General features: G+C 35.3%; 1 protein-coding gene across 1 annotated transcript; it reads left to right on the top strand.

The window, feature by feature from the left end:
* The first annotated feature begins 11,205 nt into the window (after window positions 1-11,205).
* On the top strand, window positions 11,206-22,260 carry LOC145675735 (uncharacterized). The gene is made up of 2 exons (XM_081746364.1): window positions 11,206-13,718; window positions 17,280-22,260. The coding sequence occupies exon 2, from the start codon at window positions 17,548-17,550 to the stop codon at window positions 22,258-22,260; it is 4,713 nt and encodes a 1,570-aa protein (XP_081602490.1). The 5' UTR covers window positions 11,206-13,718; window positions 17,280-17,547.
* Window positions 22,261-26,968: the final 4,708 nt, after the last annotated feature.

Raw genomic sequence — 26,968 nt, 5'->3', positions numbered from 1 at the left:
GGAAATCGAACCCTTGTCCCCCATGTCAAAGGCGCATACGCTAACCGCTTAACCACGAGGGACTCTATGTATTGACTTATTCATATTTTGTTCACAAATTACTGTACAATAATTAATATTATCTATATAAGCTAAGAATTAACTTGTAATTGCATGTTTACTTTCATTTTTCTGCTCTACTATATATTTTATCTTATTTTGTAATTTTGCTATCACCCCTTTTCTATATTTGTCATTACAATGGTTTGCTTCAATATAATCACGTAATTTAAATATATGAATACATAAAAATAAATTTCATTTGTTAATTGGTAGTCAAATAAAATTCAGAAATCTTATGACGCTGAACGGATTAATGAGTGTTACAGTTACAGAAGTGACTAAATATGTTACTTACAGTATATGGTAGCATTAGAAAGTAGTTTTTCCTGTTCTTTACTATTGCTGCTAATAATGTGTTTCTTTTTTTATCTTGAAATGTAGCCTAGTGTCGTTTCAATGCTTTTATTTTCATAATATCTTTCCACCTTTCTCTTTCTGATCAATCTGATTATTTTATTATATTTGCAAATGCTTACATGTCTTTATACTTCGTTATGTAATCTGCAAACTGTGGATGTATATTTTTTTTAGTGTCTTCGCCTTCAATTCCAATTCATATGTCAGAACATACAACATACATTAAACTCTCTCTCTCTCTCTCTATGGCCTATGGAACCCCGAGATTCTATGCCGCGTTCACAAAAGCTCTCCACTGACTTCTACCCTTAGCCAACTGTATCCAGTTTCTACTTTGTATTCCTGTTTCTGCAAATGAATGAGGAAAGAAAATTAATGCTTCAATAGTATGTACGGTTAAATATTACTTGTATAGTACATGTTAAATTTTTCGGTATCCCGTTATGAAAATTGTCGATTTATTATTATTATTATTATTATTATTATTATTATTATTATTATTATTATTATTATTATTATTATTATTATTATTATTATTATTGGTCAAATCTAAAAATGTCATTTTTAAAGTAACCCTAACAATCTGTCTTTCATTTCACTACAAATTATTGAAACAACTTATAAGATTAAATCGTATATGTTAGAAGCCAGCGCCTCTGAAGCTTTTGCTATGCGACACGATTGTCTTTTTTTTTTTTTTTTTGGTCTGTCCTTCTATCCATTTGTCTAATCACTTCAATTGCTTCCAGTTGAAATTAGTCAATATTGAAGGAACACATACTTTCCAATTTTATATAAATTATATCCCCAACAAGATTTTTTTAACTAGATAGACATACTAAATAACTAGATAACTAGAGATACATATATAGCATATATTATAAACTATTCGAAAAAAAATAGTAAGTTTAGACTTTTCGTTTTCATTCAAAAATTAGTTATTCGTAACATGAAAACTGCTCTAACATAACTATAGTATGGATGTGAAGTCGTGTGCTTATTGATTCTATGAAATTACGATAGTTACGATCGGAGGGAGGGAACTCAAGATAAAGGATATGATATTCAAAAAGATAGTAAATTTTCAGTTTTCGTTTCATTTGATTAAAAATTAATTATTCATTACGTGAAAGGCACTAGTACAAATATAAAAATATAAAGATGTATACCAGGAGATAAATTAATATCCATATAAATTTCATTGGAATGGAAAATGAAATCAAGGCGCATCTGAAGTTTTATGAAAATTCCGTAACTTTTACAATAGTTATCGTTGAACATGTGTATGTACAGACACACAAATGCTAATCGAGTCCTATAGTAGATGCCTCGCTAAATTTTGCTTCAATTAACAGAGGAAATAATGTGCCTTTGATTACTTTTCATACTTTGCAACATTAGGGAACTTTTAATTCAGCAATCTTCTCATTAATGCCCTTCACAATCTATACTATATGACGTGATGCCTACTACTAAATGCTGGACCCTACGAATTTTTAATTCTTTTATCATAAGTTGTGTACCCATTGGGCACCAAATTCTAAAAATGAAATAAAACTGAATTTCAAGTTCTACGTTCCATATTATGTCCTTCAGGATAAATAAGATATATGATTAATGAACATGAATGATACATAACGAATCTGTGGAATGATAATGTGGAAGAAAGGTGGACAACCTCGACAAAATAAACTAAAACAATGTTGTACACGAACTCAGACTGCGATCAAACATGATAACGCTAGATATCCTAACCGTTAGATTATATTCATTTATTACAGTTCAGTGTTCCGTTCAGCAGTGATGCCATATGAGACTTGGACCTACACATTATATTTCTTAACAATGGGATCCGAACTCATGAGCTATCACTAGAAATCATACTCGGGTCTCTCGCGTCAAAAATGTGTATCATAACCATATAGCCAGAGAAAGCTCTGTCATCAGAGATGACTGCTGTATCAGTGCTGCCGATAAAAAGTAGAAACCGTGTTAACTACATCCAACCATTACAAATGCCATTCTTTAAAGATCCGAATAACTTTATACTCCGGAGTAGGCTTGTTTTAGTTCTTCACTGTTCTTCCTTACCTCCCTAACTTCTTTCAAATAATAAAGTTAACGTGATAATATAATCGGAATCTGTGATAATATAATACACGTTGTTGTACATTTTGTCATAAATATACTCAACATCTCAAGATTATTTTATATAAACTTTAGGCCTTCTTTTCTCATATTGGTGAGTTGTTAGGCTGCTTGTCAGATACTATTTTCTTTTGAGTTATGTTTCCTTCTGTTAGTCCTCTTTTTTAAGATGGAGATTTATTACACTTCATTTCCTTTTTTTTCTTTCTTTTTGGTTAGTGGTAATAACTGAAGCTCCAAACACATGTTACAGAGACTCCCTTCGGACGTAGCCGATAGAAAGATTTCCTCCCACATCATTACAGTAGGTATAATCCAACCAATCGTAAGTCTATGACATTGTCAGTTAAATAGTGCCTAAAATAACATCATTTCGTTTGCTTCGTATCTCATCTCAACACATTTTATTTTCACCTTGCAATGTGCGCGGTAATTCTTAATTATTTGGGAGTCGGAGACTCCCAAATGCTACGCGTTTTTCAGTTCGAATCGCAAATTCGTATTAGGAAAGATGGTATGCTTTCGTATTGTTTTACCTAATTTTTAACTAAATTGTTAGGTTATAGTCTACATATATATCACTCGTTACTACGTGGACAGGGCACTGTAGTCGCCTTTGGCGCAGGAGACTTTAGTTCGATTCTCAACGTTAGTAAATGTTGTATCCCACGTTAAGCTATAGTTGTACATCTCACATAACCTCACTTTACATTAAACTAAATCAATATTATTTACATATTTTGTTGCTGCTTCTTGGTAGCACTGTGTCTGTAGTTCACCTATGTGCGTATTATAATATCATTAATGATACATTTGGCGAAGAATTTGAATTTAGTAATAGATGTTAAAGTTCTTACCTTCATGAAAAGTGTATCTTCTAAAAAGCATCCTAATTTAGAAATATCGAAATAGAATTATGTTCGTTTTCAATAATTGACAAATAAAATATATTTTTAAAGATTATTATTTAAATTAAACATGTATTTCTTTCACAGCAAGTGGTGTTCGACGAGTTGGGTTATGCCAAAGTGGAGCGACATCAGGCGCTGTATTAAATCTAATGAAGGAAGATCCACCAGCTAATAAATCATTACTAATTATGGTGGGAACCAATAATTTTCTTAAGGTAAGACTACGGGTTCTCATTACCATAATGCACCTTCAGATAACCTTACTGCTGCAGTTACAATTAGCATGTTACAATTAGCATTAAAATGTGTTAATTTCTTCTTCATTTCCATTAATCTTCAGGCTAAGATACGTTGATTATGATCATGAACAAAATGATGTGATTAAGAACCTGATTTTACGGAAAAACCGCGAAAAAGTCCACGAATATGGTGCTTCTTTACTACAAACCTTATTTGACGAGAGTGGAAAAAAATCGTCGTATTATTCCTTACTTTTGTCTTCAATACGTTCTCTTATCATATCTGTAACTTACATTTTATAGATAATTGCATGATTCACTGGAAGAAGGGCGTATTCCACCATTTACTGATTTGTAGACAAATGCAGTTAACGTAGTTTTGATGTAGAAAAAATTTAAGTAACGTAGGTACTTTAGTTTGCAGGAGTAGATACAGAATACTATTGCATATCCCACAATGCATTTAGTTCAATGAGTATGGATGGTATCGAGACGAGACGAGACTAGACTTTGTACAGTCTCGTTTGATAAATAGCGGTCTCGGTCAGGATATCGTCTCGAATCAAAACTGCCGTCTCGGTCTCGGTCTCGACTCTGTTAATAGATGCTTGTGTCGATGTCGGTTTCGATCTCGAGGACCAAGTCTCGGTCTTGTCTCGAAAGTCTCGAAGTTTATTATTGTACAGTCTGTCATTTCCGCTTCTTTTTTGCCTTCATTGTTGACTTAGAATTATGGTACGGTGTGCGTCTTCATAGCTAATTTGCAAGCGTTAATGCTTTTCATGCATGTATTTCATGTTCAATCATCAGCATGTACATCATACCGGGCATAAAATCCTATTAATAACCCACATTTCACTTTCAGCAGTAGACTTTGTCTCGTATAGCCAAAGTACTGCCTTTAAACTATATTTAATTAACTCCAGTATTATACAGTACTTTATTTCCTTTCTTCGAATCAAAATTGTTCAATTCATCCTAACGGATAACGCATCACGTAGCAGCACGAATTTATTAAATCATCCCGAAATTGAAATTTTACAAGTTCTCGTTTATTATCCAATATATTCTGCTTTGACTGTCATTTTAAAAACAGAATATAATGTTCATTATCTTAACAACTAGGATTCATTTTTACTACAATAAATTTTGTTTCAAATTGATCAAATGCTTATTTACCGCTCACATCTACGTACTTTATTGACACTTTCTAACCCGAACTTCCTGAACATTGTGGTGTGAGCTACGACACTCATATTTGCTATATATGGTCTCAGGTTGGAGTACCTAGTAAGTTAGATTCAAAGTCCGATGTTTCGTATAGTTCGCGTCTCATTTTAAGTAAATTTAGTTTCTTATACAAGTTCATAATGTTGTAATACAGTATATAAGCATACATCTAGTGTCGTAACTAGGCAGAAGCAACTGGGACAGTGCTCAGGCATCCTTACCCATAAAGGCCTCGGAAAACTAGTCCGGTTTACAAAATTTCTACTCTCAGAATTTAATAACGGATAATACGAAAGAATTTGAAGAATTTAGTGCTATAATTTAAATAAATTGTCATTGATACTGCAAACCTATATGTTTGTACGCTAGGAAAAATGTCTCCCCTCGTTGGCGACGAAATCAGCTTTGGGGGCCACAGACTTATTGTTACTCAACTAAATAGGACAAAGCAATAATTTGTTTCCTTTCGTAAATCTTATTTTACTCTTCATACAACTGTTCGCAGTCGTTTATGAGAAGTATAAAAAATTTAAAAATGATTTTTTTTCTGCTTTGATTCACCATAGAATTTCAATGATATCATGCAGAGACGTAAGCAGAAATTTATTTCGAGGGAGGTGGTCCAAAACTTTTCGGGGTAGTTCAAATTCAATATGAAGACAAAGTGTATTAAAATTTGTAAAATCGCCCATAAAATTAGGTAAAATTTACAGAAATGTCGGGATTTCAAGGGAGGATAGAGTTTGGACCCGCAGGACCTACCTCCTGCTCATCCCTGATGGCATGTATCTTTTCATTTCTACACATGTGGTCTGCAAATACTTCAAATTCGCTACTTATGGAGCACAGACACACTACTTTTGATCTTCGGATATGGTAACAATTACTAAATGATGTAAATCAACACAATGTTAAGTACCCCCATTTGGTCTAGCGGCTAGTACTCCTGACTTTGGTTTGCGTGGTACCGAGTTCGAATCCTTGTGTGAGTACAGAAGAATAGTGTTGCCACGAGACGAGACGAGACGTCTCGTGAAATATCTCGTCTTGTCTCGTGTCTCGAAAATGAAAAAGCTGGCGGGAATGGCCAAGATTGAAATTGCCAGTGGTCATATAGATTGCAAAAGGAAAATCCCCTTTGTGAGAAAACATGTTGAAAAGCCTTCATAGAAAAGTGTCCTCTGTCTATTGTATGAAACAATCATGATACATGAGCTTCCAGAAATATTATCCTTAATGTCTTGTCCCCAATTCCCCTTGCTGTAAACTGAGGAATTCTCATGTTTTTTTTTTCATTTCTGGCTGGAATGATGACAAACAAAATCAAAGACAGGGAAGATTTTTACAAGGTCAAGAAACCGAACTACCATCACCATCTATTCAATTTGAAAACAGGGTAAGGTCTACACTCATTACAGGCTGTTGAAAGTTCTGGCTGAGATGGCGTAAGAGAAAATAACAGACTACACTTGTCTTTATTCTCTGGTGGCGGTATTCTTTTTGCTATATGAACCGAAAACGGCAATTGAAGTATGTCATCTTGCAACTAAAATTTTGTCTTCTTTCTCTCTCTCTCTCTCTCTCTCTCTCTCACACACACACGCATACACATAAAAGCACACTTTTACCATTTTACCAATCACTCGCTTATCATACAGCAGTCATGTTGTACAATTCACCTCTTCGTTTGGAAGGCGGGCGAAGGACAAAGAAAGCAAAGATATTATCGACGAACCCTTCAAATTGTTTGCTTTCAGCAAATTTATGATACCAACAATAACACTTTAGGTGAAGAGGTTTTACAGGGGGACCTTTGTTACGCGGAAATGTTTGATCTGACCAGAGTGTGAAATTGCCCTCTGCTTCCATGTTGAGAGGAGGGGAATACTTCCCTTTCCTAGTGAATAATATTCATTAGGACCTGAATTATCTTCAGAAATGGTTTCTTACAGAGTGTAAAGAACATTTGGTATAATATTCATGGAACTCCGTTGAAAGCAGAAAATATCATGAGAATGATCAAAATTCGAACATTGAAGAACATAATTAACAGAAAAGAAATAGGATACCCAAACCATATTTTTAAACCTGCTATAAAATGTATATCCTATATTTTTACTAATTCCTTACTCCCATGAAAGTATCCTGGGGAGTATATTCTCTCCAATTTTTTCAGACTGAAATCCTTTTATCCCGTACGATTTCGCCCCTTGACACAATACGAAAAAACAAATGCTGTTAAAATCCATACACATGACCCTTCCGGGACTCAACCCGGGGCCTTCAAGCCGATGGTCTATCGCCGCCGACCTCGGCTTGGTATGAAGATGTACGTTGTATGATTGCGAATAAATCACGGCAATATAAGAAACTTTAATCCAAAATGCCCACCCAAAAATCAACTATTTTTAGACCACTAGCTAATCTGGATGTACTGTCATGAGTTGGTTTCATAGTAGCACACACCCCGCGGTTATGGGAACAGATTTGAACCATGGAGGGGAAGACTGACCCCAAGCATTGTTTTGTCCGATGTGTCGTTCAACTCCCATTACTATGGCACTTTAAGTAGAGTTTACTGTGCAGTAACATATAAAATTTCAATCAAATACTTTCCATTACTCAATAGAATTATTTGGTTCCGAGCTTTTTTCTTTAAAAAAAAATTGCAAGAAATCTAAACATGCCAAAATGAAAAGTAGTTTTTGGAGTGGTATGGGTTAACACTGTGAAACCTAAAGGCTGGAATATATGAAATGAAAGTGTACACACACATATCTATCTCTCTATTTATCTATATATATCTTTCCATCTCTCCCTCTCTCTCTCTCTCTCTCTCTCTCTCTCTCTCTCTATATATATATATATATATATATATATATATATATATATATACACTATAAAGCAAGTGGGCTGATAGTATACGATAGTGTCGGGGATGGTGACACCTTTACATCGAACTTTGCTTGTCGTGTAAACATTATTTGACATTAGTGTCTTCATCTTCGACGTACCTATGAGCAATTTACTGTATATTCGTGTATTGAAACTGGTGAAACAAATTTCAATGTTTCAGAATGTAAAAAAAAAAAAAAAAAAAAAAGAAGCAAGGGTCGAGAAGCCTCAGACAACTAAGAGATATATTATCTTGTAAACTATTTGTCCTTGCCTTGTGAGCTTATTTGAATTTATTTTTAATACCTTTAGGCAACTTTGGCCGAATGGATGATGATGGGAAAATTAGTGGAATAAAGAAAGTGGTAGGATACTAGAAAACTTCGACAAAACACACACATTCGAAAATGAAATGAAATCTTTGAGTTTTACGTCCCACAATGATGACGAGTAATGAATGAAATGGTGGAATGAAGAAAGTGGGAGGAAACGGGAGAACCCCGAGAAAACACACGCACACGGTGTTTGTCCACCACAAAGTTCACTTAGCGGAGGCTGGGATCGAACCCGAGACCCCAAGCACCAGAGGTGAACGCTCTACCACTGAGCCACCGCGGTCCCCACACACATTCGATGTTTGTCCACAACAAAGCTCACATGTCACTAACCGAGATCGAACCGACTACCACATACACCAGAGGTGAAGACTTCACGGTGTAGCTACCGTGACATTTCTTGTCTTGTGTGTTCTGGGTAGTGCTCTCAAACGGGTCGGGTCAGCTCGGGTCGGGTTGCGCGTCGGATCGGGTCAGGTCAACTCGGGTCGGGTCAGTCGGGTCGGGTTGTCGGGTCAGGCTACTCGGGTCGGGTTGTCGGGTCGGTTCAATCGGGTCAGGTCGGGCGGGTTGTCGGGTCAATCGGGTCAGCTCGGGTCGGGTTATCGGGTCGGGTTGTCGGGTCGGATCACTCGGGTCGGGTTGTCGGGTCGGGTTAGTCGGGTCAGTTCACTTTGGTCAACTGAGTTTAGGTTGAGTTTAAACTCGGCTGGAGTCGAAAGCTGCTGTTTTTCACTAGCTGTCTAATTAAAAATAGCAATTTTCAATTGATTTTATAGAAACCATAAATCTATTTTGAACACTTGCAGCTAGTGTTTTTATGATAAATGTTTATTTTTCTACTTGTGTGTACTTTAATTTTTAAATGTGGAAGATTGATTTTACCAATCGACTGTAGGCCCTAATATTAATATCTACGCCAATATGGAGTGTGGATTTAGAAGAAAACTAGAAGTTGTTTAAGGAACGCCAAAACAGATATTGGATATGGACGACCAAGCCCAAGCAGGGCCGCGGTGGCTCAGTGGTAGAGAATTAATCTCTGGTGCATGGTGTCCAGTAGCGTAGCTAGAGTTTTTTCAGGAGGGGGGCAATGAAGGGCCCAAGAGGATTTTGAGGGGGACATCTCCAATATATATATATGCGTGTGTGTGTGTGTGTGTGTATTCAAGGTGAATGTTTCCATCTTTATTGTTCATGATTTTACTCTTTGGAAAACAGTGAAAATATAAGAATTTAGTACCTCAAACAACTAGGATTCATTAATGCAATTGATTTCTAATATAAGTAAATAGTTATTTAATCATGGCGTTTAAAATATGTGTAGCTGGTTGACTTAAGTGGAAGCAAATACACTTTTACAGGTAAAGAAAATAACTTATAGGTTCATGCCTCTACTTGAAGAGGATCTTTCTATTCGTGTGGGCAGCAGCAAACATATCCACAACTTGTTAAAGATCTAACGATTTAGCAATTTTCTTCTCAATATAAAGTAACACTAAGTTTTTCAACCTATCATGAGTCATTGAATTGCGTATACAAGTCTTTAATCTTTTCAAAGAAGAGAATGACCTTTCACATGTAGCACTAGAAACTGATATAATCACAGAGATGATACCTAGCTTGTAGGTTTCTAGGAATGCGTTTTTGTAGACACAAAGAAGATCAACGAAATTCGTTAAGGAATCAGCTTTCGTTTTCTTCTCGTCTTCATACAACTTAATTGTTAGAGCAACCCACATTATGCTTTATTTCTTGTTTAATTATGCTTTTTTTAAATTATGCTTTATTGTTAATTTCAATGATTATTTTACCTTAATCGTGTATAATGTATATTTATTATACATTAAATATTCTAAATATATTGATCTATTTATTGATATTTTTTGCAACTAGTTTCTCTCATATTTAATGAGCTTTCTACTTAATTCATTGTAAAGAGATGTGCTTTGCTCGAATAAATTTTTTTCTATCATTTGTGTGCGCCTTACAGGTAGATATATACAGAAAGGGAAAGTAAAAGATGCCACCAAAAAGTACAGAAAGTGCTTAAGTTCAAAAAGTAAACATAACAATACAGTGACGACGCCAGAGGGGGGCAAGGGGGCGAGCGCCCCCCTAGTAGCTACTTCTGCTCCCCTGACTGCCACCTAGACTGCCCCTCGAGACTCGTACAATCTTTAAACATTCTTCACGTAGTATTTTATATCAGTATCATAACCAATCTCATTGACAAATTGTAGTCTACTTTCCATGAATTTACTATGTGGCAGATTAATCCTCAAGCTTTCTTCTTTAAGCGTCTGGGTATGCACTAGGGATGGCCAATTCCGGAATTTTTACTTTCCGGAATCCGGAAAGTAAAATCGGAAAATACCGGAATTCGGAAAAATTTCGGATTTCGGAAAAATCCGGAATTTAGAAAAAATCCGGATTTCGGAAAAAATCCGGAATTCGGAAAAATTCCGGAATTTAGAAAAAATCCGGATTTCGGAAAAATTCCGAAAATCAGAAAAATTCCGGAATTCTGAAAAATTCCGGAATTCTGAAAAATTCCGGATTTCGGAAAAATCCGGAATTCAGAAAAAATCCGGATTTCGGAAAAATTCCGGAATTCGGAAAAAATCCGGAATTCAGAAAAATTCCGGAATTCGGAAAGAATATTTTTTCTTTTTGTAATCCTAAGAATTTTGATCAAATGCAAACGAACAAAGGACCTCGCACTTTTCTTATGGAAAGTGGCTTTCGGCTAATGTTGTTGAAACTTCGCTGGTTGATAGTTCTTAACATGTGGATCAAAAGTCTCAATGGGCACAAAGACCGAAATCCTCTCCTTCCCCCCCAAAAACCGCCTCCAAACTAGCTGGGTGGGATTGAACTGATTTCAGCATGTAAAACAATTGATTGTTTTAATCAACCCAACAAGGACTCCAAACAAGAACAGTTTTCACTATCAAACTACTACTCCACTTGACCCCCCCTCAGAGTTACCCTACGGATTTTTCAGATTACTGTATTTTATTGTTGCACGTATGGGTTGAAATACCTACTGTTTTGGTATCACCGATATAGTGGGTTTCGCGTATTGCTGATTACGAATCTGCGGTTAGTCGAATCTGCAACTCAGTTTTACGAAAGGGCAGGAAAATGTTTATTAATTGATTGTTTAGATAACTGTAGAAAGACGTTTTATGCAAAAAGGTTCGAATAAAAGTGTTGTTTATTTCAATGAAATCGAAAAAAAAAACTATTCTTGTGGATTTTGTTCGAAAAGTCAATGTGTTTGCTTTAAAACTCCACCGAAGTTTAACAATGAGTATACCTATTGCAGCCATAGATATACACGTGTGTTAAGTGTAACAGCGTTTTACAGCTTTCATATTACTTTCGTGAAACGTTTTGTAGATGTCAACATAAATATTGCTTGTAGAAAATAACAAAAATAAACTACAGCTATATAAACAATTAATACTTGACCCGATTTCGAGAATGGAGTTACAGATTCGAATTCAGCGTGCAGAAAATACGTCTAAAACACCTATTCAATCATCGAGACCTCAAAGAGCCAATGGGAGGTCTGTAGTACCATTTATCACCACATGGTGGCGCAGGGCAGTACTGGTGCTTCCAACAACGAAAAGCGCCCCGAGGCATATAACACTAAGGGCGTCGAACACATGAGCCAGAGCCTGCTGTCTGGAAGCAATACCTTTTGCTCGCCCCCAGCATTGGTTCAGCAAGTGTACGTTTCGGAATTGTTGACGAATATTAATTTTGACCTCAGATTCGTAACCAACGACCCAAAATACCCTAGTAAACAGCTATTTGTGGCTACATTCAGGAGTTTCGTGTTTTTGATCCGCCATATTGATCCTCCATCTTGAATTCTAGAACTCTGACCTCAGAGTAGAATAGAGGGCCTTCATAAGCGTGGGAAAATTTTGGCCGTGGGAACGTTCCAATGGGGCTTAAATCGTTGTAAACCAGTGTGTTGCTATGCTCATAGTCTTGGACGCCTACCAGATGTAAAAAACAAGATAAAACATGCCTTTTTTTCGTCTCCTCATCTTATATTGTTTAGTTATTTGAACCCCCGCCACCCCTGCTTCTCCTGGAAAGCCGAATATGTCGGAGTCAAGTTTCGACAAGCCTTTAGTTGCTATGTTCATAGCCTTTTACAGCTAGCACAGAAACGCGTGGGAAAATTTTGGTTTATTTGAACCTCCGTAACCCCTACTCCTCTTTAGTTGCTAGGTTCATAGCCCCTGGAATTGGGAGGCAAGTTTCGACAAGCCTTTAGTTGCTATGTTCATAGCCTTTTACGGATAGCACAGAAGTTATCATGATCGAAGCTCCCCAATTGAAAGTCCTATCAGTTATCATGATCGAAGTTTTCCAATTGATTGATTGATTTTTGCTTTTCGTTATGTATTGAATAGCTAGATGCTCTTGGCCTTCATAGTCTTGGATGCTCATACTGGTGGACGGATCAGAGTCCTATCAGTTATCATGATAGAAGCTTCCCAGTCGATTGAATGATTGATTTTTGTCTTCAAAGAGCATAAGCGATTAAGCCCCTTGGTCCTATTCCCACGAGATGTCTGGAGAATATGAACTGAAAGCATGATATTCAAATGATCGAAGCTTCTCAGGAGATTGTATGAAATTGGTCTTAGTTGCTAAGGTAAAGATTATATGTCATAATTTTTTTAAAAGCGTGAGATGAGACACACTATATGAGTCTCATAACGAAACACATACTCATGCAAAATCATGTTGATTAGCCCCTTGGCCCTATTCCCACAAAGTGTCTGTAGAAGACGTGATAGTCAAATGATCAAAGCCTCTCACGAAATTGGCTTAGTTGCTAAGGTAAATATTGTATTTCACAATTTTTTAAAGACGTGAGACATGAAACCAGATATAAGTCTCATAACGAAACACATACCTATACACTCCTTTCCCCCACACCTCCTGCGAATGGATTCCATTGATTGAGCAAATTCTAATAATGGAAACTTCTCATAGCATATCATATTGTTTAAAACGTAGGGTGTGAAGTGTGTTATATGAATATTCACAGGATGATATCTGCTATGCTAAGTAAATCGATATCACTTCCTGTTTAGTTGTTATGTTCATAGCCTTTGAGAACATCATGTTGCTAGAAACAAGATGAAACATGCCTTTTAGGGTTACCATCAGCTATAGGTTCATGAAAAAACACGCCTTTTCTAGTCGCCTTGTATTGGTTAGCTAATTTGAATTCCCAAGCCCCGCCCCCCTCCCGCAAAGACTCTTGAACGTCTACCGGATCTTCATCAGAGTCCTTTCAGTTACCACGATTGAAACCTACCAATTGATTGTGTTTTCAGCTTAAACTGTAGTGAGTGTTTTGTGCTTTAAGTTCTTAGGATTAAATCCTATCAATTGATTGTGTTTTCAACCTAAAACTGAAGTGTATGTGTGTTTTGTGATACCGCTCGTTCTTATTAAAATAGGTAAGTAAAATATATATATATATATGTTCTTTCTTCATTTAGTTATAAAGGCAGTTGAAAGAACAAGTGTATTTATTCAAAGTTCCGTTCATGTTCTAACATTTAAAAAAAAACACACAGACACATATGTGAATGTCTGTTTTGTTAGTCTCTTTCTTCCTCTGTTTTGTTAGTACATTGAACTTCATCTTAAAATGGTTTAGTTTCAAGAACAACAGATAAGATGCCATTGTCAAATGTTTTGATGATACGTACTACAACGAGATAACAAGACTGCCCTAGTTAAAAACACATAAGCGAACTTCTATGATGCTTCTAAGAAAAATGATAAGATGGAATTCTTGAATGTTTTCTGGTTCGCATTGCAATTGTCGCAAGAAGTGTCTGTAGACTTGGTATTTTAATTTTGATAATATGATGTATACGTCTGTCTTTCTGTTTGTAAATGAAATCTTTTAAACAATGAAGAGATTTACGTCCAAGAATAAAGCCAACAAGGTCTGTCTGTCTTTCTATGTCGGTTATGCTAATGGAGGCGATGGTGATGAGTTGAGTTGATTTTAGTTCAGCGTCCCTTTCAACAGCAAGGCTATATGAGACGTGGACCTACTGATTATCGTGGAATCTGAACCACTAAGTTTTACGTCTTACAGTTATGTCGGCTATGCTAATGCAGACGGTGATGATGAGTTGAGTTGATTTTAGTTTAGCGTCCCTTTCAGCTGCGAGGCTATATGAGACGTGGACCTACTGATTAACGTGGAATCCGAATCACATGAGCTCCAGCCGGGACGATGGTAATGAGAAATGAATGAATGAAATGTTGCATTAAATTCACGTACACGGTGTTTGTCCATCGAGTTTTACGTCCTACGGTTACGTCTACTAGGCTAATGAAGGTGAGGTGATAATGAAAAAATGAATGAAATGATGTAATGAAGAAAGTGGAAGGAAACTGATGAACTCCGAAGGGAAATCCACGCATATGATGTTTGTCCACCACAAAGTTCATAGGGCACGAACTGGGATCGAATCAGGGACCCAAGCACTTGAGGTGAACGCTCTACCACTGAGCCACCGTGCCCTCTGGAACGTAAAATGAAATGATGAGGACGGTTTTCCGGGGACAGTCAATAGCATCTTTTCGTTAAGTTGTAAAGGAAGCAGGGAATTTGTGGTCGCTAAAATTAATGACAAGTATATAGAAAAAAAAAAGACGTGATTTGAACACGGGACCTCATGCACCAGAGGTGAACACTCTACCACTGAGGCACTGAAGTTAATTTCATAATTTTCTAATGTTAATAAGAGTGAAATCTAACGTTAAATACACATACACAAGTCAACGAACTGAGAGAGAGTTTCTGTATCTGCAATGTCTACTTGCAAAGAGCAGAAAAATAAGATAACAGAACATGTTTTGTATTTCAATGTTGTTCTCCAGCTGTCGCGTCAACATTATCTTAGGTCATGGTTTCAGACAACACGAAGCGAAGATATGTATGTGTGTGTGTGTGTTTTAGGTAATATTAAAACAGTGTTTGAGATCTAAAACTTTACAAAACTAGTGTTGCTTATTCATCTCGGATGTCGTTACCTATGTCATATGATGTTGATTGATTTTTGAGTTTAACGTTCCGTTCAGCAGCGAGGCTATATGCACCACAAAGTTCACACGACGAAAGTTAGGATTGAACCAGAGACCCCAATCACCGGAGGTGAACGCTTTACCACTGATCCACAGAACCCCACGATTTCAACATGGGGCACAAATCTTCAAGTTAAAACAATTGTCTATTCTCAAATAAGAGAACATTTCTCCATTTCTTTAAGTTGATCTAGGAAGTTGAACTTTATACAGTTTTCTCCATATTATAGTCTAAGCTGTATGTGATATTACTTTAAAAGGACGAAAGTAGTTAAAATATTCCCTATTATTATCATCAATTTCTTCTAAAATGCTCAGATTCCCGTCATAGAATTCGTATACTAGCTATGTACACAGGCGTGCATTAAGAAATTTTTTGTTGGGATAGGTCCAAGCTTTGGGCGACGGGGCTCAAACACTACAAGCCTCTGTGTAGTATTGAACGCGTATTATTTTGCACTCGAAAAGACAATAAGTACTTGTAAAATACTTTCATCTATATTGTCATAGCGTCCCTTTCAGCAGCGAGGCTATATGAGACGTGGACACTAAATCACCAAGGTCCCCTATCGCATCACAAGTGAACGCTTTACCACTGATTCACCGAGTCCCCTTAGATCAAAGTACAGTACTCATGTAATAATATTATGTAACATAAAGTTCACTTGTCGAGGGGCTCCCTGGGGGTAATATTCATACACGTAAAATATTTTAAAATAAACAATATTAGTACCGATTCCATAGTTTTCGAAGGTGCTGTATTCAATAAAGACACTTTGAAAATAGTAACATGACATCTAAGGGGTAAAAAAAAAAAGTGGTGAGCTCATGGGGTCTCCCTAGGGGGTAATATTCATACACGTAAAATATTTTAAAATAAACAATATTAGTACCGATTCCATAGTTTTCGAAGGTGTTGTATTCAATAAAGACACTTTGAAAATAGTAACATGACATCTAAGGGGTAAAAAAGTGATGAGCTCACGGGGGATGATATTCATACACGTAAAAATAATTTAAAATAAACAGTATTAGTTTCGATTCCATAGTTTTCGAAGATGTTGTATTCAATAAAGACACTTTGAAATCAGTAACGTGACATCTAAGGGGTAAAAAGTGTTGAGCTCCCGGGGGGTGATATTCATACACGTAAAATAAACAACATTAGTATCGATTCTATAGTTTTCGAAGGTGTTGTATTCAATAAAGACACTTTGAAATCAGTAACATGACATCTAAGGGGTAAAAAGTTGTGGGCTCCCGGGGGGTGGTATTCTTACACGTAAAAAATAATATAAAATAAACAATATTAGTATGGATTCCATAGTTTTCCTAGTGTTGATTCCATATCGTGACAGGATTCCAATTTGTGACTTCCCGTGCACTAAAGATGAACGCTGTATCACGTAAGAAAAAGAGATGAAATCTTTTAGTTTAAAATGTCTTCCATCCCTCATTCACACGTTAAGGGGAGCATATGAATAAGACACATGTAGGAACGGTTTTCCGGGGAAAGTCAATAGCATCTTTTCGTTAAGTTGTAAAGAAGATAGCATTGAATTTGTGGTCGCTAAAATTAATGACAGTATAAAAGAAAGAAGTGTAGAGAGGAGGAGGAGGAAATACGGATTTCGCGTTCACTAAAATTAACGATAAAATTCTAAAACAGAATAAGTATAAAAGACCGTGTAATCTACATATCTTCATTAGTCAATACATTTGAAAGAGATTGTGAGCATACATTTGTTTCACTCTTCATCCCATGGAATAGGAAGAAAAGTTAAAAATATTTAAAAGGTATGATGAGAGATTATTTCATTGACATTATAAAGTTCTGTCTTATATAGTATATATTTATATATCTAATATATATTGATTTATAAGTAACAAAATTCATTTCTTTTTTATTTTAGGTTGCATACAAATAAAGATAAGTGTAATCCTTTTCCCTATTCCCGTTGATATTATTATTATTATTCCTTTTTAATTACTTATATATATCACATTTTACTTACTCGTATATTCTTTTAAACGCTTATATACCCTTTCAAAATATTTATATACATATATATATTCCATTTAAATAAGATTTATATATCCTATTATATATCATATTCATATACTATTACATATACCATTTACATATATTGCATTACGTATATATACATCTGAGGAAGAAAAATGGCAAAAGAGAGTACGCAAGATTTACTGAAGGAGATTACGGTCTTCATTAATGACATTGAAGAAGAAGAAGAAGAAGAGGTAGTGGGCGTAAATAACGAAACGCAAGTTCTTTTAAGTGAAATAAATGCCATAATCGGGATAGAAGAAGAAGAAGAAGAAGAAGAAGAAGAAGAAGAAGACGCAAAAGAAGAAATGGAAATAGATCATCATGAAAAAATGCAAGAAGAAGAAGCCGGAGAAGAACAAATGAAAATAAAAGAAAGAATAGAAGAAGCAGCAACAGAAGAAGAAGAAGAAAGAGAAACTATTGAAATTCAAATTCCAGTAGAAAAAGAAGAAGAATATGATGAAGAAGAACTATTACAAATATTGAACAGTGCTAGCAATAGAACGATAACAGAAGAAGCATCAGGCCGTATTAAAGAAATTATAAAGTGGTTACAAGAAGGAACAGAAGAAGACGTCGAAGAAAGGAGAAATGAAGAAGAAGAGCTGCTAAATTTCACGTTTTCCCAAATAATAGGAGAGGATTACAATAAGGAAGAGATGAAGATAGAAGAAGAAGATGATAAGTTTTACACGAATGAACTAGAAAATTGGATTAACAATTTGTTTCCCGATCCCAGAAAAGAAGAAGAAGAAGTAATATATCCCTCAATTATGGAAATATTAGCAGAGGCTAATACAGAACACGAAGAAATGGAAGTCGATTTAGACGACATAGAAAAAAGAATGGACGAATTGCTAGTCGTATTTCAAGCACAACGAAATTCAAATATACAAGTAGGATTCGGAAATAACAACCGTAATGATGGACACAATAGATTTCATATAATAGAAGAACGAAGAAGACAATACAGAAGATACAATATGGAGGGTAGAATGCTACGATTCCGTCTAGCCCCCGTACGTGCAGATGAAAACCCTTTTACGGCAATTGAAGCAAGTCTACGGGCACTAATAGATTATTTGCTACGTAATGTGGACCAGCATGATTACGTAGGAATAACAATTACAAATGAGAGAGAAGGACACCGCCCTTTTTGGTTGTCATTCAGAGAAGCAAGAAATCTTTCAGCAGAAGTTCTATGGATAAGTTATGAGAAAGTACTGCAAAGTAATGCGGCTTTTCTTATAAATGAAGATTGCATCGTGAATTTTCATCATGTACGTATGCCAAGAGGACAAGGTCCTTTGAAACAACATATTATGAATACTGAAGAATACGTAAAGGCAAAACGTGGTATTGTTACAATTAAGAATAAAGGTACAAGGTGTTTAGCACATGCAATCGTAGTTGCCATAGGACTGAAAAAATACAAGGGAAGAAATCAAGCTGAATACAGAAGATATGTAAATCAATATAAATATATAATTGAAAAAGAAGCAGAAGACCTATGTGAATCTGCTGATGTAGATCTTAGTCATGGTGGTGGAATTCCTGAAATTCGTAAATTTCAGGAATATTTAAAGGATTATAAAATCACAGTGTATAGGGGTTTTTCAGGAAGTGATGTTATGTTTGAAGCACCACCAAGTGATAACGAGAGAACTGCTTTAAATTTACTGTTTATAGATAACCACTACAACGTCATTGAAAGCTTGACAGCATGTTTTAGCTGTAGTTATTATTGTGAAAGTTGTCATAAGAAATATGAAAACAAGCATGCACATTTGAAACATTGTACAGCTGTATGTTTTCGTTGTCATCAGAAGCCACCATGTGACTTTAAAGATATCCATATTACTTGCAATGATTGTAATCGAGAATTTTATGGACAGTCATGCTATGACTATCACAAGTCAGCGCCGTATCAAAATGGAAAGCCTTTATGTTCCATTGTGAAATGTTGTGACCAGTGTTTGAAAATTTATGTAGTAAAAGAGAAAGGTTCTCACGTATGTGGAGAAACTTATTGCAACATTTGCTATGCTATAGTACCACCCAATCATGAATGTTACATGAAAGTGAATGAAAGAAGAAAATCGAAAAAAGCCAATGAAAAAATCATCATGGAGAAGAAAGCTATGATTCTGTTTTATGATATTGAATGCACACAAGATACGAAAATAGAAGATGAGGACGCAAACATATATGAACACATACCTAATGTCTTGGTTAGTCAACATGTATGTTACCAGTGTTATGAAGATAACAACATCAAGAATGATTGTGTCATTTGTGGAAAGCGAGAAAATATTTTTGACGGAGAAAATGTAATAGAAGATTTTCTAAAACATCTGCAACAACGTCGACCAAACATTAAATCAGTAACCTGTGTTGCCCATAACTCAAAGGGATATGACGCACATTTCATCATTAAGACCATGGTTGAGAAGATGAATTGGACTCCAGAAGTAATCATGAATGGAGCAAAAATTCTCTCTCTTAAAATAGGAAACGTAACCTTCATCGATTCACTAAGCTTTCTTCCTATGCCCTTAAGTAAATTAAGTGGTGCATTTGGACTTCAATCGTGCAAAGGATATTTCCCACACTTCTTTAATCGACGTGAGAACCAAACCTATGAAGGGCCGCTTCCAGACATTAAATATTATGGAGCAGATACTATGAAAGTAGACGAAAGACGCAAGTTTCTCCAATGGTATACCGAACATCAAAACGACACCTTTAAAATGAAAGAAGAACTCATCAAGTATTGTGTACAGGATGTCGAGGTATTACGTCAAGCCTGTATTTCATTTATGAATACATTTGAATCTGAAACTAATGTCAATCCCTTACTTGAATGTATTACAATTGCCAGTGCATGTAATTTGGTATATCGTAGAAATTTCTTAAAGGAAAATACAATTGGTATCATACCAAAGAACGGATATCGATGGAGAGATGTACAATCAGTTGAAGCAGTACAATGGATAGCTTGGGAAGAAAAAACCAGAAACATCCAAATTACCAATGCTGCACGTAGTAAGGAAAAACGAATAGCATCAATGAAAGTAGATGGTGTATGGACAGATCCCAACACAGGAAAAATACACGTCTGGGAGTATGAAGGCGATTTCACACATGGTTGTATCTACTGCTACCCTAACGACAGAGATAAACCCATCTATAACAATGCTACAGATACCATGGAATTTCGATATGAAGCAACAAAGAAGAAAATCCAAAAATTAAAAGATTTTGGCTGTGAAGTGCATGAAATATGGGGTTGTGAATTTAAAAAACAATTGGCAGGAAATGAAGAGATGAAGAAGTATGTTAGTAATCATCCGTATACAAAGAAAACACCATTAAAACCTCGTGACGCTTTTTATGGAGGACGTGTGAATGCCATACGTTTGTATCATAAAGCAGAAGAATCTGAAGGAGAGACCATAAAATACAAAGATGTTATTTCCCTTTATCCTTTTATCTCTAAGACTAAGAAGTTTCCAATTCGTCATCCTACTATCTATCTGCCTGGAGATTCAAATATTCCCACCATTGAAGAAGTAGAAGGATTAGTTAAGCTCAGTATTTTGCCTCCAAAACAACTGTTTCATCCTGTCCTCCCTTATAAATCAAATGATAGATTGATGTTTCCACTCTGCCGTACATGTTGTGATGAATTAAACCAAGCACCTTGTAATCACAACGATGAAGACCGAGTGCTACATGGAACATGGGTAGCAGATGAAGTAAGAAAGGCATTAGAAAAAGGATACAAAATAATAGATATTCATGAAATATGGGCATATGACGTTGTTCAATATGATGAAAAAACAAAAAGTGGTGGCTTATTTGCAGAATACATAAACACCTTCCTGAAAGCAAAAACAGAAGCAAGTGGATGGCCAGCATGGTGTGAAACAGATGAATTAAAGAAGAAGTACATTCAGCAATTTTATGAAAAGGAAGGAATACGTCTAGATGAGAACAAAATTAAACATAATCCAGCACTTAGAAGTTTAGCTAAATTAATGCTAAATTCATTTTGGGGAAAATTTGGTCAACGTGAGAACATGGGTCATGTCAGCATTATTAATGAACCCAAGGAATTATATGAAAAATTAACATCTCATGATATAGATGTTCATCAAATATTCCCAGTAAATGATGACATGTTATATGTATATTGGCAATACAACGATGACGTTCCTGTTTCACTACCAACAGTAAATGTTGTCATAGCCGCATACACAACAGCACAAGCAAGATTAGAATTGTACAAATATTTAGATCAACTACAAGAAAGAGTATTATATTTTGATACTGATTCCGTCATTTATACGCAAAAACCTGGTGAAAGTACAATTCCAACTGGTGACTTTTTAGGCGATTTAACAAATGAAGTCCTCGAATATGGTAAAGAAGCCTATATTTCAGAATATGTATCGGCGGGCCCGAAGAATTACAGCTTACGTATTTTTGATCCCAGCACGAAGAAGGAGTTTCAAGTATGCAAGATACGGGGCTTTTCATTAAACTATGAATCTTCAAAACACCTAAATTTTGATGTAATGAAGAAAATGATAGTAGATAATGAAGAGGATGCAGAAGAAGAAGAAGAAGAATCTCGTCCCACGGAAGTCAAAATTACCAATGAGAAAAAAATTTGCCGCAGGAAAGACCATACTATCGTCAGCATGCCCGAAACAAAAATTTATAAGATAAATTATATTAAACGACGTAGAATTCCAAATTCATATGATACTTTTCCATATGGCTACACTACTTCCAACAAAAGAAGAAGAGAAATGTAATAAGGCCCTTTATAAATATACGTATAAGGAAAGAATGATCATACTCTTTAACATGGACACGACGTGGAAACATCCCTTTTCATGTATTGTTGCCGGACCAAGTGGATGTGGAAAAACTTCCTTTGTAATACGATTCCTGTCCAATTTACCACGTATGGTTAATACATCGTTTCGTCATATTTATTGGTACTATGCAGAATGGCAAAATGCATACAGAGAAATTTCGACAAAAGTACAATTTATTGAAGGATTACCTCGAACAAAAGACTTTTTACCTGAAACTGGACCACATCTTATTATTATTGATGATCAAATGTGTGAAGTGAACCGCAATATAGTTGATTTCTTTACAAAGGGTTCTCATCATAGAAATCTTAGTGTACTATTTATTACACAAAACATATTTCATCAGGGAAAAGGAAGCAGAGATATGAGCTTAAATTGTTCTTATCTCGTATTATTTAAAAATCCAAGAGATAAATCACAAATTAAACATTTGAGTTATCAATTAACTCCTGAGAATCCAAAATTTCTTCAAGAAAGTTTCAACGACGCAACAAAGTTACCATATGGATATTTCTTTATTGATTTAAAACAGGATACGCCAGATGAACTTCGTTTTCAAACAAATATCTTTCCTGATGATATTTATCATTACGTTTATGTTCCATCGAAATAGAAGAAGAAGATGTGTTTATAATGTTTGTTTTAAACTGTGTTTCTTCATTCTGACAATATGTCTCCAAGAGTAAAACACGGAGATCTTCTTCGTACGCTGAGCAAAGCAAATCCTAAATTACGTAAAGCTATATTGGCCAATGCAGACTCTTCAGTGATTCGAAGTATTTGTGAATGTTGTTATAATGTATTAAAAGGGAATGTACCTCTTACAAAGACACAGAAAGCAAGATTAAAGCGATACAAGAGGACGCTTCGATATCTTGTGAAGAAAGGAAACTCCATCCAAAAGAAGAAGAAGCATTTATTAGTACAGCAGCAGGGTGGATTCCTACCGGCATTATTAGCTCCTATTTTAACTGGTGCATTATCAAGTTTACTATTCCGTTAGTACAATGGAACATGCAAAGAAGATGATTTTAGTTCCACCTGAAGTTCTGAATCGTATACAAACACCAACATCATCATCATCATCAGCCCTGGAGAAACGTGAATCTAATTTGGATCAAGAAATGCAAGAGATTTTACAGTTATCATCGCTTAGTGATGAAGAAAAGTGGAATCAGTATAATAATATTCTTCAAAAATATTTACATTTAATACGAAAACAAGAAGAACCTGTAACACTTTCAATTACGTCAACTAAATCAGAGAAGCCTGAAGTAGAAGAAGAAATATTATTATCTATACCCAAAATGTTTCGTAAAAGAGCTGAATTACTACTACATAGAATGAAACATGATGATAATATCACGTGGGATAATAAAGGAACTGTTTACATCAGAGGTGATAAACTAGAAGGATCTCACATTGTAGATTTAATTTCTGATGTGTCGCGACCCCGGAAACACACAAATCCACCGGGATGGGAGAAATTTTGTAATTATTTATCTTCTAATAACACACCTCAAGAACTTATTGGAAATCCAAAACGTTTGTCATATATTTTACGACGAACTAAAGCATCACCAACAGCATCATCGTCAAGGGAAAAAATACCTCTGAAATCGTTTGCAGAAGACGACGAAGAAGAAGCAGAAGAAGAAGAAGAAAAGGAAAAAGTAATATCTCCTATAAGGAAAAGGAAACGTGCCTGTAAACGTCCAGTATGGTCAAGGTGGAAACCGTAAACAAACAGTTAAGCAAGATTTACTACAACCCTTCACATCCTGCCTCGTTTTCAACTGTTAAAAAATTGTGGATAGCTACAAAAAAGAAAATTCCTATACACTGTATAAGAAGATGGTTACTGCAACAAACAACATATACGTTACACAAACCTGTACGTCGTCGTTTTAAAAGAGATTTCTATGTAGTGAATAACATTGATGATGAGTGGGAAAGTGATATTAATGATCTTCAATCTCTTCATAAATTTAATGATGGATATCGTTATATTCTGACAGTGATAGATGTGTTCAGTCGATATGCATGGGCTGTGCCATTAAAATCTAAAAGTACAAATGATGTCTTAAAAGCATTGCAAATTGTGTTCAAAGACAGAAAACCAATTACATTTCGAACAGATAAAGGAAGTGAGTTTACTAATAAAACAATACAGAAGTACTTAGTGGACAGCAAAATAAAACATATTACAACTAAAAATCCTGATATAAAAGCTAGTATTGTAGAACGTTTTAACAGAACTTTAAAAGAAAAAATGTGGAAGTATTTTACAAAGTATCAAACGTATAATTATTTAAATGTATTACCTCTTCTTGTGAAATCATACAATGAAGGTTATCATTCAAGCATAAAGATGTCACCTGCAAATGTTTCTCAAAATAACCTATTACAAGTATGGCATAATCAATATGATAATAAAATAAAGAAGAAGAAGACGAAGAAGAATCCAAATTTCTCAAAACATCTTAAGATTGGTGATACAGTACGAATTAGTAAAACTAAACGTACATTTGATAAAGGATATATGCAAAATTGGACTTGGGAAATATTTAAAGTGAAGAAGATAATACCAAGAGATCCACCTGTTTATGAAATTGAAGATTTAAACAAGGAGCCACTGGATGGATTATTTTACAGAGATGAATTACAACCTGTGACGTTATCAAAGACATTTTACATAGATAAAATCATACGTACAAGAAGAAAAGGCAGCAGAAAAGAATATCTTGTTCATTGGAAAGGATATCCTTCTTCTTTCGATTCCTGGATACCTGCATCATCCGTAAAGAAGATCGAGAAGTACAATGGAACCTGATGGAGATTTTTACGTCACGCTTCCCAGTAATAGTTCTATGGAATATTTTCCTGACAACACCTTAACATCATATACTACGAAACTTCATCAAAGAATGGAATTCCATGAAAAGTGGGAAGTGGCTATTGTTGAAATTCATTATCCTCATTCAATATTAAATATTAATGACGAAAATAATAAAATTTTTTACAAACCTGCAAAAAGTGATGAATGGAAATTTATAACTATTCCTGTACGTTATTACACTGACATATCAGAATTGATAAAGATAATAAATACGTACAACAGATTCACAAATTTACATATTTCTTATACTCGTGAGAGTAATACCTGTTTTATACGACGTCTTCATAAAGACATAGATGTAGACGTTGCATTATCACCAAGTGTTAGTGCGATGTTGGGGTTTGATCCAAGCGTTGATTTAAAGGATATGCAACAAGGCCAAAGCATTCCAAATTTACGTTTAGGCCTTCCATCTACAATGTATGTGTATTGTGATATAATTCAATCTGTATTTGTTGGAGATACAGTAGCACCATTATTACGTATCATAAATATGAATCCTGTGAATCATACATTTGGAAGTAGTGTTATAGAAATTTTTAATCCTCCACATTATGTGCCTATAGAGAAGATGCATTTTGAACACATCAAAATAAATATAAGAGATAGTACAGGCTCTCCACTGGCATTCACTTTCGGAACTGTATGCGTTAAACTACATTTTCGACCAGTGCGTCAACATCGACAAATATGAATAATCCATATTTACAATATTATCAAAAACAAGCTCTTTCTGGAACTGGAAACGTTTATGTTGGCTCCCCTTATCAAGTTGGACATGGTATTGGAAGTTTCCTTGGAGGATTATTTCGTTCTGTCATGCCACTAGTAAAACAAGGAGCTAAAACAGTAGGAAAGGAATTATTAAAATCTGGAGCAAACGTTATTACTGATGTCATCATCGACAATCAACCTATTAACGAATCCTTTCATCAACGAATGGGTGAAGCGAGATCCGTCTTGCAAGACAAAGCAAAAAATAAACTGAAATCTATGCTAGGATCTGGATATCAACGAAGGAAAAGAAGAATTACACATCATTCCATCTTTAACCCTTCACCATTACACATCATCAAGCGCAAGAAGAAGAAGGAGAAGGGCAAGAGGAAACGTACACAGAAAACAAAGAAATATCAGTCTTATAAGAAGAGGAAGTTATCACACGATATCTTTGATTAAATCATCACCATTATGGCTTTCTTACATCATCAATCCTGCGAGTGTGTAAAAAGTGAACTAGATATTTTTTCTACAAAACCAACGCAAACCAGTATATTGGATAATCATGTTGTTACATACAAACCAATCAGTTCACTAGCTGATAATGCTCCTATAGAGTTTGTCATCCCAGGAACAAGTGATGAATACATAGATCTACCACATACTCTTCTTTACATCGAAGCTCAAATCGTTAAGCCTGATGGATCAGCATTTGGTGAAAGTGATAAAGCTGTGGCTCCTATTAATGACTTTTTAAATTCTATGTTCAGTGAAGTGGAAGTGTATTTAAATAACAAACTGATTTCATTTCCATCTCATAATCATCCATATCGATCATACATTGAAAAACTGTTAAATTATGATGATTCTGCTAAAAATACTCATCTTCAATGTGCATTCTGGTTTCAAGATACTGCTGGACATATGGATGCAACATCTAGTGGTAATAAAGGATTTCAACAACGTTATGAATTAACAAAAAAAAGTGCAAAATTCGACATGCTTGGACATCTTCATTGTGAT

The sequence above is a fragment of the Thermobia domestica genome, chromosome 18 (genome assembly GCF_964235325.1).
Source record: "Thermobia domestica chromosome 18, izTheDome1.hap1.1, whole genome shotgun sequence".
Taxonomy (NCBI): Eukaryota; Metazoa; Arthropoda; class Insecta; order Zygentoma; family Lepismatidae; genus Thermobia; species Thermobia domestica.
This window is presented reverse-complemented; position numbering and strand designations above follow the sequence as displayed.

Bases quoted from the DNA above. Each gene is read 5' to 3' on its own strand.
- LOC145675735 (XM_081746364.1), top strand. From the start codon at position 17,548: ATGGCAAAAGAGAGTACGCAAGATTTACTGAAGGAGATTACGGTCTTC.